A 15947-nucleotide genomic window follows, 5' to 3' on the forward strand; every position below is an offset into this window, starting at 1 on the left:
GTCGGGCTCCACGCTGGCCATGGAGCCTGCTTAAGATTCTCTCCCTCTCCCTCTGCCCCTCCCCCCACCCTCCCACCCCAGCTCACTCTCTTTAAAAAAAAGAAAAGTTCTTGGAACATGCCCAATACATAGTAAATGTAATGTGTCGGCTATTATTAAAACCAAGAAGGTGGGATCCCTGGGTGGCGCAGCGGTTTGGCGCCTGCCTTTGGCCCAGGGCGCGATCCTGGAGACCCGGGATCGAATCCCACGTCGGGCTCCCGGTGCATGGAGCCTGCTTCTCCCTCTGCCTGTGTCTCTGCCTCTCTCTCTCTCTCTCTGTATGACTATCGTAAATAAATAAAAAAAAATTAAAAATAAAAATAAAAATAAAATAAAACCAAGAAGGTAAAACAAAAGTAAAGCATGCTGAAACTTTGTAAACTGGGTTCTTCTGAGTATTATGCTTCTCACTAAAATTTACTTCAGTGTTATTGATTCGTTTTCAAACTTTCTCAAAAAAAAAAAAAAAAACCTTTCTCATGTACATTTTAGCTAGTCTTAAGTGATCTGCTAACTCTATGCAGATAAAACTACCTTTCTAACACTATCAAGACTCTTCTCCCATATTCTCCACATCTTAAGTATGTGACATTATCTTCCCTACTAAATTTTAAAGCATGAGGGGAGGGGACACCTGGGTAGCTCATTGGTAAGTGTCTGCCTTCAAGGTCATGATCTCCAGGTCCTGGCATCCAGCCCCACAACAGGCTCCCAACTCAGTGGGGAGTCTGCTTCTTGCTCTCCCTCTCTCCTCATGTGCTCTCTCAAATGAATAAATAAAACATCTTAAAGGGGGGGGAGGGGCAGCCCAGGTGGCTCAGTGGTTTAGCACCGCCTTCAGACCAGGGCCTGATCCTGGAGACCCAGGATCAAGTCCCACTTCAAGCTCCCTGCATGGAGCCTGCTTCTTCCTCTGCCTCTCTCTGTGTATGTATTTCATGAATAAATAAATAAAATCTTAAAAAAAAAAAAAAAAGAGAGGAGGTGTCATACTTTGTAAAAAGATTCTTCTACCGAAGGTAGTATACATTTAGCATCTGCTCATTATTTAAATAAATGGATTTTAATGGCTCTATTTCACTGGGAGTCAAGTGCATAAATATCAATAAACTAGAGGCTCATTTAGATTCATGTACTTCTGGTGCTTAAATGTTCTTTTAATCCTAGCCCATAAATTAAGTGCTCTAAGTAATAGTAGAAAAGAAGGATAATTGTGTATGAATTATGCTGACTTGGATATGCTTTAGTAATGAGTAGTACATGATACTTTTCAATTTTGCAACATAATCAAATTTCCTACCTATGAACCAATCATGATCTTTTGAGTAGCAAATCTCCAACAATAGATCCGTGCTCATTTGAACCTTAAAAAAATACTGATTACTTCCTAATACGGAACTTCTTTTTCTTAAGAAAGCATGAGAACCACCTCAGAAAGGACACTAAAAAGCAACTATAAATTCTGCAGTCAACAGAATGGAATCATGGCTTCCACCATGCACAGGGATCCTGTATGCTTATAATTGATGATCTACATTAAGAAGACATGATAGAGGGACACCTGGGTGGCTCAGTGATTTACTGTCTGCCTTTGGCTCAGAGCGTGATCCTGGAGTTCCAGGATCAAGTCCCAGATTGGGCTCCCTGTATGGAGCCTGCTTCTCCCTCTGCCTATGTTTCTGCCTCCTCTTTCTGTCTCTCTCATGAATAAATAAATAAAATCTTTAAATTAAAAAAAAAATGATAGAATGCTCATGTTAGCAGCACATACACTAAAAAAAAGAAGACATGATAGCTATATTCAGATACTTAAAAGGCTGCCATGAAGAAAGTATAAATTTAATTTTTTGTGTTCCTGAGGCAGGACAAGTCATACAGAAGCAGATTTCTGATATAATCAAAGAACTTTCTGAAAATTAGAGCTATATAAAATTAGAAAAAAAAAGAATTATTTGAGGTAGTGAATATTATTAACACTAAAAATGTTTATGAGTAGGGGCATCTGGGTGGCTCAGTTAGTTAAGTGTCTGCCTTTGGCTCAGGTCATAATCCCAGAATCCTTGGATCAAGCCCCACATCTGGCTCCCTGCTCAGCAGGGAGTCTGCTACTCCCTTTCCCTCTGCCCCTCCTCCCCACTTGTGCACACGATTGTGCTCGCATGCACGTGCTCTCTCTCCCTTTCTCAAATTAATAAAATCTCTTTTTAAAAATGTTGATGAGTAGGCGCAGCAGTTTGGTGCCTGCCTTTGGCCCAGGGCGCGATTCTGGAGACCCGGGATCGAATCCCACGTCGGGCTCCCGGTGCATGGAGCCTGCTTCTCCCTCTGCCTATGTCTCTGCCTCTCTCTCTCTCTCTCTCTCTCTCTCTCTCTCTCTGTGTGTGTGTGTGTGTGTGTGTGTGACTATCATAAAAAAAAATGTTGATGAGTAGAAGACTGGGTTTCAGGAATGATATAGAAAAGATAAATATTTGATAAAGAGTTGAACTACATGGTTGTAAACATTTCCTTCAATAAAATGTTCCTAGATTTTCTTAATACTTAAAGTTTTGGTCTGAGGTACACCACTAATCTTGTGCAGGACTATGCTTACCTGCCCAATATTTCAGTCTGTGTGGGCTACCTGAACATCATCCCTTCACAGAGACCAACTGACATTTTAGACATTGGAAGGTCCTATCCCTATTTGACTTTATGACCCAATTGTCTCTCTACATATAAAGCTAAATTATATTCAATTAAAATTTTCTGTGAAGAACTTCACATCAGCCTTGAAACAACTGGAATCCCATTACCCACTGGATTCTCAACCCACAACTGAAGGATAGGGAAATTATAACTGGTTTCATTGTTTTATAATCATTGCTAAAAATCAGAGAATTTAGAGAAATAAGGAATGACAGAAAATGGATAATTGGTATCTAATAATTCGACTATACCAGACCTATCAGAACTACTTCTTGGGTGGTATAATTAACTGGGTTTAATATATTCATATTGGTCCCATATATTCATTGAGGTACTAAAATGTTTTCAAATGGGAGCAAAGATCATGAATAAGTTAGAACATATACCCTAAAAGTACATGGAGATTCATTATACTTTTGTACATGTTTGAAATTTCCATAGCAAAAATGAAAATAAAAAGAACTTCCACATAAAAAATAAAATTCAACTCTCAATATAGGCAGGATGCTGGTCTATTTTTAAAGATACAGGAAGAACAATAATTCAGCATCCATTTAATTTTATCCAAATTTGCCTGAACTCAAATCTGAAAATATTTAACTGCCAGAATAACTCACATACTCTAAATTTCAGAGGAAAAGTTCTTAAGTGCTATCTAGAAACATTTTCATTGGGATGACTGTGTGGCTCACTGGTTGAGCCTCTGCCTTTGGCTCAGGGCATGCATGGTTCTGGAGTCCGGGATCAAAACCCACACTGGGCTCCCCCGGAGGAGCCTGCTTCTCCCTCTGCCTATGTCTCTTCCTCTTTCTCTGTGTCTCTCATGAATAAATAAATAAAATCTTAAAAAAAAAAAAAAAAGCCTTTAGAAACAGTTTCATTACCAAAACTGAATAACATGGAAGTGAAACATGTTATCACATAGCAGGTTTTCTTTTATTTAATCCAAGATGCATAGTTATTATTATTATTATTATTATATTATTATTATTATTATTATTATAATCCTACCTAGTCCACTGTAAAGATATTTTAACATTACTTTAGTAACTACAATTACTGTGTTTCCTCTATACAACTTAGGATCCTCAATACCTAGGGATACCTAAGTGGCTCAGAGGTTGAGCATCTGCTTTAGGCTCAGGGCATGATTCTGGGGTCCTGGGATTGAGTCCCACATCGGGCTCCCCAGAGGAGCCTGCTTCTCCCTCTGCCTATGTCTCTGCCTCTGTCTTTCATGAATAAATAAATTTAAAAGTCTTAATTTAAAAAAAAAAAAGGATTCTCAAAGCCTAGAAAAAGTTAACCATCTTTTTGCTGTTTAACAGCTAAGACTTCCATTAAGATTGAGAAAAGCTGCAACATTAGCATAGTGTTAGACTACAACATCAAGTGTAAGATTCTAGTCCTGGATATGAACTTGTTTTACCTTGAATATGTCACTTAAGCCTGCTGGATCATGATGCTCATCTATAAAATAACTCCAGCTAAATGATTCCAAAAACTCCCATCTAGTTCTGAAGGTGTATAGTATTATAACGTTCATAGTGAGTATACTCCTTCAATGATAGATACTATATCCTTATGCTAGCTACCACTGTACAGCACTGTGGATTAACCCAGACGAAAGGTAAGAAGCCAGGAATGTCTAAATAAACATGATTAAAAAAAAAACTGGCTTGAATACAGATTACATATCAAGAGCATTTATTTTCTTATCTAGAAAGCATCAACACTATAGGATGTAAATTAAGCTCTGGAATGTTGTTAAATTCAACCAAGACTCTTGAACAGAAAAGAAAATCTCTGAATAGTAATTTCTTGACACCCAGTGTTCTGTGGCACCCATGTGCTACCCAGCATTTATGTGTCAGAGAAGATGTTACTTTTATGGTATATTGGATTCAAGAGTATGGAGTGAAATTCACTCTTTATTAAATCAGTGTAAATTCAAATTAAGCACTTGAGAATACTACCTTCCGCTTAACTAATGAGATTAAATGTTTTTATTAATGTAAATGTTTTTTCAGTGTTTGTATCACGCATATAAAATAGTTAATTCCGTAACTCTAGCACCCACTGAATTCACATAAATAGTACTGATAAACTGTTAGTATTTCAACAGCCCCACTTTATGAAGTCTAAAACTAAGCTAATCCAAGTAAAAAATATGGATTTCTTTGTAGGAGGGAGTAATTCATAGGCATTAGTTCATAATTATGAAATCAATAAAAGTAAACAAGAAAAAATTGAGTAACAAGTGGGCCATGTAGTACAGAAATGTAGTATACTGTTAGTAAAACACACACACACACACAACACCTGCTTTCAGAAATAGCAATAATGAGAAGTGCAGCTATTGATACCTCAGTTAATCATATTGTAAAAGAAATGCCAGGAGAATGTGAGCTATCTAAATAAAATCACAGTGCCATTATGTTGGAGAAAGCCATGCTGGCTGTAAGACAGGAATATAGCCCTAACAGATGAATACAGATAAGCAAGTTATTTGCAGGGGTGGGGGGATGACAGAAGGAGAGGAACACTTGTATTTAATTCAACTCAAAGAATTCAAAGATTTAGTAGCAGTAAAAAATCTACAAAATGAATGTGAATTGGAGAGTGTGTTCAGGTTTCTTTAAAGAGCCTGACTGAGACGGTGTATATGTAAAAAAAACTGAATGGAGATGTAAGCTACTATTGTGGTATTGTGATGATTTAACCACAAATGCCTTCCCTATTTAAATATTCCAATCAGTACTGTTAGTACACGTACCTCGGAGAATTCTTTCCTCATGGCAACGAAGAAAGTCCCAGATTCTAACAGTGCCGTCATCAGAGCATGTGGCAAATTTATTATCCGTGGGTGAGAAACTGTTACATGAAGACACACAGCAGGGGAAAGAAGTCAGCATTTAACAGATTATCTGTGCTTCTCAGACAGGGAAAAATAAAAACACTGTGCTGCGTTATAAACAGGAGAGGGAAGTATTCCATCAGTGAAGAAGCCCTTAAAGAGAATGTTGTCAGCTAATAAATGCATCTCATCAAAAGAAGAATTCACCAGAGTAGTTGCTTCTTAGTTTTCAATCACCAATAGTCCGAGAACTTTACAAGTGTATTATTAGTACTAATGCTTCCCACACTCCCCACAGTGCAGTATTTCCTGCCTTACCAACAGAATACAAGGAGCTGATTTAAGTGTAGAAACTAAATGAAATCTACTTTTGCAATATTCCTGTAAACATTCCTTTACATTATATAGGAATATCACTCAAAAAATTAAGCATCAACTTCTGCCTCAGACACTTCATGAAATGATAAGCTAAAAATTTTTGGACAGGCTGTTTAAAGACTAGTTGTTAAATATCCCTACATTAATGTTTCTCATTTATTTGAAAAGTCTGTGGGAAACTTTCACATCTTCTCCCTGGCAAGCTCTTCCATGAATGTTGCACCTTGTAAGGAAAACTTTAACAAAGAGACATTCAGACTGTGTTTGAAGCCAAAGATAATCTACTGCAAATGATTTTGCCATCTTTCCCTCCCTGTCGTGAAAAACCATCAAGTTTCTCATCTATCTCGAAGAACTCCCTTGAACTTTTGAGTTCTATAACTAACAAAGAGCCAACTGTGAAACTCAATGTATAAGCAGGACACTAAAGCACAGTCTTTGTAGAAGCATGTTTATCCAACAATTTTTGTAAAGATTCTGAAAGTAGAAACAAGTGACTGCAGTGGATGATGTTTCTATAAGGATGTCAACCTCCTCCCACACATGGGCAGTACACCCGTAAAGAATGCTGCTTAGCTTTATTATTCTGAGGCTGCAGCAATTCTTCAGGCTTGCTTCTGAGATTTTTTTTTTCCGGTTTTACTATACATATCTCATTGATATGTAAAAATATACAGCTCACTGAAAATATTTTAAACTCCACTTATTATACATTTGCGTAACTGATGTTCTCAACAGCGAATCAGAAGAAAAAGTCCTAGAGTCCTCTTGACAATGGTTTGCTTACAGTTTCAAAGCTTGAAGAACCCATTCATTACGCCATTAATGTTTGCCACATCCAGAGTTACTTGTGAGTTTTTAGTCCTACTATACTCTCCTTTTGAAGTCGTGGCATAACCAAGCCAACCAGGTCTTCACTTAAGCCTTTTTTTCTTGTATTTTGTGTGAACTCTGAAGGTGTTTTCTGTAGGCTTTAGATTTTATTCAGTTGTATAATTAAAGACTGAATTCTTTATTCGGAATGAAAGATTCTTGTCTTACACAGTAGGTAATAAAAAGGAATAACGTATACACATTATTAACCATAAATGAAAAGAGAAAACCAGTGCAAAATGCGGCAGACAATACATCTCTAACATATTGCAAAGGCTGATACCGGGACAACACTACTTCAGAAAAGTGCCAGCAAAATGGTGAGTGTGTGAAAACAAGGAAAAATATTGTGTTTATAGGGTGCAGAAAGTATCCCAGAATCTGACAGAGCCCATGCATCTCTGCACCCAGAATACACTTAGAGAATAATTTAACCATGACAATAGGGACTACAGAAAATGGTATATTGTGTATAAACCTGGCCTCTCTAATCGCCTCCTTATGTGCCTGGAACATCTTGACGTTGTTCATGTTCGACTGCCAATATTTCACATATCCTCCATGGTCTGCTGTCAACATCCACATGTCATTATGTGACCAAGTCATGGCCCTCACTGGGCTATCATGAGCCTGTGAAAACATAAGACATTTTAAAAATTATGTAAAAGAATATAACGATGGAAGGCTTTACAGGAACCTATATTACCTCACAAGAATTATTTGTCCAATTTTAAGCTTAAAATGCCAATAAAGTAACTGTATCTCCAGTTCTTTACAGTACCACAGGAGGATGCTATTGTCTGATGACTACTGTTACCTGTAATATTGTTTCAAAATTGAAGGTGAGTCCATTCCACAAGGTGAACTCTCCACTAGAAGCTCCAGTGACCAACCGTCTTCCTTCTGGAGTCCACTAGGGAAGAAAAAAAAGAATCTTAGCTAATTTTTAAAACACTTAGAAAGGATTATAAAATATCTAATACTCAACATTAAATAGACAATACTTTCACTTAAGCATAGTTCAGAATTATAAGCAAGTACTTTGTCAGAAAAGAACTCATATTAACAGCACAGGGAAAGCTTTAGCACTTCAGCTCATTAACCAAATTAAAAATAATAAATGGGGGATCCCTAGGTGGCTCAGTGGTTTAGCACCTGCCTTCAGCTCAGGGCATGATCCTGGAGTCCTGGGATCGGGTCCCACATCGGGCTCCCTGCATGGAGCCTGCTTCTCTCTCTCTCTCTCTCTCTCTCTCTCTCTCGAATAAATAAATACAATCTTAAAAAATAAATAAATAAAAATAAAAATAATAAATGCAAGGGGCACCTGGGTGGCTCAAGTCAGTTAAACATCCAACACTCGGTTTCAGCTCAGGTCCTGACTTCAGGGTGGTGAGATCAAGCACCATGTGCTTGGGATTCTCTCTCTGCCCCTTCCCTCACCGCCTGTGCTTGCTTTCTCTTTCTCTCTCCCCCTCTCTCCAAATAAATAAATCTTTAAACAAAAACAGTAAATGCATTAAAAGTACCTGCTTAAGTTACACCTCTAAAAACAAAACATGCAAAGACCACATTTTCCTAGGATGCTTAGCAAGCTAACATAAAATGGTCACCAAAGTAAATCAAAAAAGGATTACACCTGCTAGTGGACCAATTAAGGCAGAGAAGTTAACAGGTGTTTTATGAAAAAGCTAAGTACCAATTTAAGGACAGCAAGGCTAGCAAACTTCTCCTGGCAACTAAATGTACTTAAAAAAAAACAAAAGTCATGAATAAATAAATAAAATATTTAAAAAACAACAACAAAAAGAAAAAAAACAAAAACTTTTTAAAGCTTTCCCCTATTCACAATATCAAGCATTGACAAGTCTTATGCTCATCAACTCTCCAAAAATGTAAGTCATGATTAACACTACAGCAATATTTTAATATCACAATTTGCATACTAAGGGGAATCTGTGACATATGCTTACCAACTCTAAACATAACATTGCTTTTTTTTCTTTTTACTTTCAAGCTTCTATGATAGATTACAAACTTATTTTCCTTAGGCAATGTAAATACATGAAATAAAAATACAACAATCCTATTTTCCAAACTAAAAACTATGTGGACACACAGTTGAAAAATACAAGTGTGCTTATAAGAATAGCAGGATGAGATATGTAAAATAAAGACTATTTGGTAAACCTTTTTATTGCTAAACTGCACATCATGATTTTATTATAAACAAAATCCCCCTACTTTCCTAGTTTCTGTTATCTGCTATGGGTTCCAACCAAACTATAAGCACAGGACTTTATGTCTTAATACCTTCTAATGTGGACTATGCCTCTACTGTGTGCAAATGTCTCCTAAGACCTTGCACTTTGATCCCCAAATGAGAAATCTACCTATCTAACAAACTGTAACAAATACAATTTTATCATTCTGTACTGTGATACAAAATGCTCAGATTTTATTCATTTCAAAAAGATTTTCTCTATTACGCTAAGAAAATACAAAAATTAGCTGCACACCAACTCCTTTTATCAAATTCCCTGGCAAACAAAATTATACTACTTACTGGTTGGCTCTACCAACAAAAGAAGCCAAAAAACAAGTGTTTCTTTACTGATGTTTCTACTGCTTTAGACCTCTGAAGCAAATAGGACACCTAAGACTGACTGCAGTATTTCCCCCAGCCCTTTGGTTCTCCCTGCTCTCTACCATTACCTCCCTAATATCAGGGGCTTGCTTATTTTGCTCATTTGCCACAATGCTTGCTTGCCATTACTATCTTTTTTCTGTCCCTTTTTTCCTCCCAATTCTTATTTGCTTAACTCTGTTAATTCTATCCTACATTTCTGGCCTTACTAACCAACAAGTACATTCTTACTTATTAGCAAACCACAAAGATGATGATTATACTATCACAAATGGAAATATTAACTGGATGCCTGGGAGACAAAAATGGGAAGACATTTTACTGCAAACCCCTTCAAATTTTCAAATTTTGAACCATGCCAATCTACTATCTAAAAATTATACTTTTTAAAATGTCATGCAAATGTATTGAGTACCTACTGTGTACCTTTACTGAAGCTAACAATTATGGTCAACCATTGGTCTTCAGCTCTTCTCAGGTGTTTTCCTTACTAGCGACATATTAACAGTTTTCGTTAACTTTGAGATGCTACTTTCTAAACAGCAGCAAAAGTAGCCCTGCTATTCAAGAGCAAGTCTGAGACATGCTGCAATACAGTCCCCTGACTTGCTCAGAGAATTCTATGGAAATTACAACATGAACAATTCAAAAGCATGATTGGGTATTCCAAAATGAAGTTATCAGCAACATACCAATTTTTATCCCAGATATACATTTAAAACAATTTTGTCCTGCTAAATATATGTTCAGAAGTTATAACTCAGGATTAATTTTTTAAAAAAATATCCAACAGAATACTTACCCTAACAACAAATACTGGACACTTTACTTTATTTGTTGATGTTCGAACAAATTTTGTTGTTACTGCATTCATAGGATTATTCAACATTCCTATAGGTGGGACCAGCTACAAAAAGAGGAAATTGTGTTTTAAAAGTTCCTGGTTACACACAGGGCATAAATCAGAGACATAGCAAGGTAATTATTTCAACATCTAAAGACAAATTCAGGACTACACAGGACTTTCAAAAAAACTATTATTATAGATTATAATCAGTCTGCATTAATTAAATGAAGAAAACTGAGATACAGGACAGTTAAATGCCCATTATTACTAAACAAATAACAAAATCAAGTATGAAATTTCCCCTAATTACTTCTCAAGGTCAACACAATAAAAACAGGTTGAGAATAAACCAAATTTAAAATTAACTTTCCTATTCCACAGACTCTGAAGCAGTGCAATCTTTCGCTGGACACTGCTTTAAGCCCCAAATCAAAAGTTTGGCCACTTTAGAAGTTTTAATTGAGAAAAAAAAATAACTCGCAGAGTACACAGATACATTATCTCTTTAGGAATGTTTTAATTATAAAAACGTAAAAAGTCCATGTTTGCATTTGAGATCACATAGCTTTACGTCAAAATGTCCAAGCAGCGGTTTTATTAAGCTAGTATAACATATCTTAATACTTACATCATTATAATAACCTGCATCAGGCTGAATTGCCCGCATATCTCTCTGGTCTCTTTGCCATATTCTATTCTGTTTAAAAATAAACAAATTAATTAATTAGTATATGGTCCAATTATACTCAGTTCGAAACTAAAATATTAACAAAATGTAAGCTATCAAATGGGGAGAAAATAGGATTAAAACTTTTTCATTATGTTCTATAACAAAGATAACAGTGGGTATCTTAAAAAGACCTTATCCTACTGACATTGTTTAGAATTTCCCTCTTCTCTTTACTCACCTCATCCCCAACCAATCAAACAAGGTACTGCTGACCCCAACACATTCTCACTGACCATGCTTTAATAAAAGGAAAAAGGATAAGGGATAAGCAGACATCTCCAATTCCCTCAAAATCGTCAGCACAATTCCTGATATCTTGTCCTCGGTTTTCTTAATTCCTCTTAAGCTCTCCTAGACTAGTTTTCCAACTGAATTCCCTGGAAAAACGTAAATAAATCTAAATCTAAATCTGTCTTAATCTCTGAATAAATCTTTTTCTCTTATGTGTCTGCAACATGCTAATTATCCAATATGCAAGCAGGTCTTTAAAAGATCTCACGTTAAATAAATAGATAAATAAATAAATGGTCTCAGGTAAGAAAAAGCAAACAAATGTTCTTCAAAGGAGGCCAGAGCAGATCAAAATCTGATTAAAGTAATAGCATTAGTAATGAAAAACGAATCACAGAGGCTAATAATTCCTAGGTGAAGACAAGTAAATAAAGAGCTCAAAAGAGAGAAATATCATGCAGAGGTCTAGACAGCCCTAACTCCACCTTTAGCTGTCATGTCAGAGTTGCTTTCACCATATAGATGTGCTTGACCCTCAAGAAAAGTGGAGCCCTTTTCTCTGACAAGAAGAGCTACCCACCACCAGGGGCTTGGAAAATCAGTGTTCTTAGAGCCAGTGTCTTCATGCAAAATTGCTATTTTGAATGTATGTTCGCACAGAAATATTCCTATGTTGGTAGTCTCTTAAAATTTCATATACACTGTGGGTTTAACAAGTATTTTAAGGCTGGCCTTGAGAGTAAAGTACTATTTTCTGAGATCTGCTGTGAACTTTGTTCTAAAAGTTTAAACTATGAACTAGAATTCAAATTTTGTAATTTTTGAGATGATTCATGAACGCAAAGAGTAAAAAAGTACTGGTGATTGGCCTCATTTGAAATTCCACTTATCCTACTATAATTCAAGAAACATAGTTATTATACTTATTACCCTAAATTTTAGAAACTCTCTTTTTTTTAAAAAGCCGAAGTTTGATCATCAGAAGCACATTAACTGGACTTACCTCCAAATACTTAATTACAGATGGATTATAGTCTATGGTTTTTCGATTTACTGCTTTTCTCATCCGTTTTCCATCAAAGGTAAGCTGTTGCATTGCTTGCTGCTGTGCAAAATCAGGTCGCTTATAAAATAGCTGTCGAGGTGCTTGGTGCTGGAACCTTGGCATATGGAAAAAACGAGGAGGAGAACCAATTTCTGTAGCCATGGTGATGTATTCGTTCTAGGACACTAGAGTAGGGAAAAAGCACTTTCACTACAAATACCAGCATTGCAACACTGCTTGATAACATTTTTAAATGGACATTTTTTGTACTTCTATTCTCTAATAGGTATAATTTCTAGTTTTTAGTCATCATTTTTACAAAATGAATTATTAGATTTAATGGCAGAGACCAGTTATACATTTGAAAAAGGCCAATTCACAGAATAAGTGCTAATAAGCGTTTGTTGTAAGATTCAGCCTGACGAAGGGGAAAAAAATAACAATAATAGCATGGGGTGAATGTGCTGTGTGCATTTAAGTTAGGGCATCTGGGGTAGAATCACGGAGAACTGTTCACATTTTTTTTTATTTTTTTTATTTATTTATGATAGAGAGAGAGAGAGAGAGAGAGAGAGAGAGAGAGAGAGAGAGAGAGAGAGAGAGACAGAGACACAGGCAGAGGGAGAAGCAGGCTCCATGCCAGGAGCCCAACTTGGGACTCGATCCTGGGACTCCAGGATCGCGCCCTGGGCCAAAGGCAGGAGCGAAACTGCTGAGCCACCCAGGGATCCCCTATTCACATTTAATGACATTTTCATTAGATGTTTGATAGTAAAACAAATCATTTATGCAAGAGTCACTAAAAATTTTTTTTAAATATGACTTTTTGTCTTTTTAACTTTCCTAGGAATAGTGTAAAAAAAAAAAACTATCCTATTTCACATAAATGCTAGAAGTATGTATATCTAGGGGTGCCTGGGGGGCGCAGTCAGTTAAGCATCCAACTCATGATTTCGGCTCAGGTCATGAGATCAAGCCAGGCATCTGGCTCTGTGCTCAGCACAGAGTCGGCTTGAGATGCTCTCTCTCCCGCTGCCTCTCCTCTCTCTCACACTCACGCTCTTAATAAATAAAATCTTTAAAAGAAAAAAATGTTTTAATGTAAGTATATATATATATCTAACTTCAGGATCCAAGTACCACAGAAATGTATGTACCACAGATATGTATTTCTCAGTATGTATATTTAAATACTTATATAGTCAACATTAAGTTAACAACTGAATGGACTAAATATGAAGGGCTTACAGTTTTTCAACTTTAAGGCTCTCCAATTAAATTTACATTCCAGGGATGCCTGGGTGGTTTAGCAGTTTAGCGCCTACCTGCAGCCCAGGGCGTGATCCTGGAGTCCAGGATCAAGTCCCACATTGGGCCCCCTTGCATGGAGCCTGCTTCTGTCTCTGCCTCTCTCTCTCATGAATAAATAAATAAAATCTTAAAAAAAAAAATGTACTCTGCATTTTTTCTATAGTCTTATATTTGCCTTTCTTCATTCAATACACTAAAGGACCAGAACAAAATGTATGATTTCCTTTGGATGAAAATATTTTAGCATTCCTACTTCATTCATCCTGCCACTTTAGTCTCTCATGAAACCTTTTAATAATGCTAATAGAGAGGGGGATAACAGGAGGAACAAATAAACAAAACTAAGTAGTGTGATAAAATACACATTTAACAATCGGAGAAGGACAAACAGTGTATGTTCTCACTTATTTGGGGAATATGAATAATAGTGAAGGGGAATATAAGGGAAGGGAGAAGAAATGTGTGGGAGATATCAGAAAGGGACACAGAACATAAAGACTTCTAACTCTGGGAAATGAACTAGGGGTGGTGGAAGGGGAGGAGGGCGGGGGGTGGGGGTGAATGGGTGACGGGCACGGAGGGGGACACTTGACGGGATGAGCACTGGGTGTTATTCTGTATTTTGGTAAATTGAACACCAATAAAAATTAATTTATAAAAAAAAAAAAATACACATTTAATACATATTATATCCATTACTGTGGTACAATCCCAGAAGGTCTCTCACAAATGTTAATTTTTTTTAAGATTTTTTTTTTAAGTTCATGAGAGAGACAGACTGAGAGAGAGAGAGAGAGAGAGAGAGAGAGAGAGAGAGAGAGAGAGAGGCAGAGACACAGGCAGAGGGAGAAGCAGGCTCCATGCAGGGAGCCGGACGTGGGACTTGATCCCAGTACTCCAGGATCATGCCCTGGGCTGAAGGCAGGCTCTAAACCACTGAGCCACCCAGGAATCCCCACAAATGCTAATTTATAATGAGATAAACATTCTCTCTTAGTGCTATGTGTGAATTAAATTAGAATGCACAAAGTGCGCTAAGCATTTGAGTCCATAAGGTTGGTGAAGGAATCTGTTTAATCAACTGTCCTATGAGTCCAACCAAGTTTCAGCATCCAGATTTCAACTAATGGCTTTAATTCAGATACTTAAGCAAGTAATTCCAAAAGGATGCAGCTCTGGAGCTCCTGGCTGACTCAATTATCTCAGGATCATGAGTTCGAGCCCCATGGTTGGATGTACAGATTATTTAAATACATAAAACTTTAAAAAATAAAAAGATGTTGTTTTGAAAAGTATTTCCTAAAAATTACTATTTTTTCATGTTACAATCATCACATTTCTAATTTTATTAGAATAAAATCATCCTAATAATCTACTAATATTATTGATTTCAAATGAGAATTAATTCTTTTTACTGAAATATGGTTGATCAACGATGTTACAAAAATAACATTTTAGGGGTGCCTGGCTGGCTCAGTCAGTAGAGCATCTCTTAATCTCAGGGTCTTGAGTTCAAGACCCACACTGGGCATGGAGCCTACTTAAAAAACAAAAAAACCCTCATTTTTACACATAACAAAAGAAGCTTTAAAAATACTCAGCCAGGGGATCCCTGGGTGGCTCAGCAGTTAAGTGCCTGCCTTTGGCCCAGGGCGTGATCCTGGAGTCCCGGGATTGGGCCCCACATCAGGCTCCCTGCATGGAGCCTACTTCTCTCTCTGCCTGTGTCTCTGCCTCTCTCTCTCTCTGTCTCTCATGCACAAATAAATAAAATCTCAAAAAAAGAATTATTCAGCCAAAAGAAAAGGGAATACAGTACTGATATATGGATGAATCTTAAATACATTATGTGTTCTGGATGGCTGAGTCGGGTGAGTGTCCACTCTTGGTTTCAGCTCAGGTGATGGATCTCAGGGTCATGAGACTGAGCCCCATCTCAGGCTTCATGCTCAGCAGGAGTCTACACTTGAGATTGGAGATTCTCATCCTATCCCTGTGCCCCTCCTCTGTCTCCACTAAAACAAGTAGATAAAATCTTAAAAAAAAAAAAAAAAAAACCTGCTTAAATACTTTATCTTAAGTGAAAGGAGCCAGACATAAAAGGTCACATATTTTAAGTTCTATTTATATGAAAAATCCAGAACAGGTGAACACACAGAGACAGAAAGATTAGTGGGAGACAGAAAGGTTAGCGGTTGCCAGGGGCTGGAGAAAGGAGGAATAGAGTGCTTAACAGGAGTGGACTTTCCTTTAGGAATGATGAAAATGTTTGGAACTAGGCAGAGGTGGCTTATGCAC

At 37.0% G+C, this 15947-nt stretch overlaps 1 protein-coding gene across 5 annotated transcripts in view; it reads right to left on the reverse strand.

Annotated features, from left to right (window-relative positions):
* Positions 1 to 15947, reverse strand: part of WDR33 (WD repeat domain 33) — a 111239-nt gene that overhangs the window by 53628 nt on the left and 41664 nt on the right. For all 5 annotated transcript variants that reach the window (XM_055316406.1, XM_055316407.1, XM_055316408.1 and 2 more), the window contains 6 exons: positions 12297 to 12523; positions 10961 to 11029; positions 10288 to 10392; positions 7656 to 7751; positions 7317 to 7468; positions 5507 to 5604 (listed from right to left, as the gene is read on the reverse strand). In XM_055316406.1, the coding sequence (XP_055172381.1) occupies positions 5507 to 5604; positions 7317 to 7468; positions 7656 to 7751; positions 10288 to 10392; positions 10961 to 11029; positions 12297 to 12500 (724 nt within the window). In that variant the 5' untranslated portion in view covers positions 12501 to 12523. The remainder of the gene's footprint in view (positions 1 to 5506; positions 5605 to 7316; positions 7469 to 7655; positions 7752 to 10287; positions 10393 to 10960; positions 11030 to 12296; positions 12524 to 15947) is intronic.

Source organism: Nyctereutes procyonoides, unplaced genomic scaffold (genome assembly GCF_905146905.1).
Source record: "Nyctereutes procyonoides isolate TBG_1078 unplaced genomic scaffold, NYPRO_anot_genome, whole genome shotgun sequence".
Lineage (NCBI taxonomy): Eukaryota > Metazoa > Chordata > Mammalia > Carnivora > Canidae > Nyctereutes > Nyctereutes procyonoides.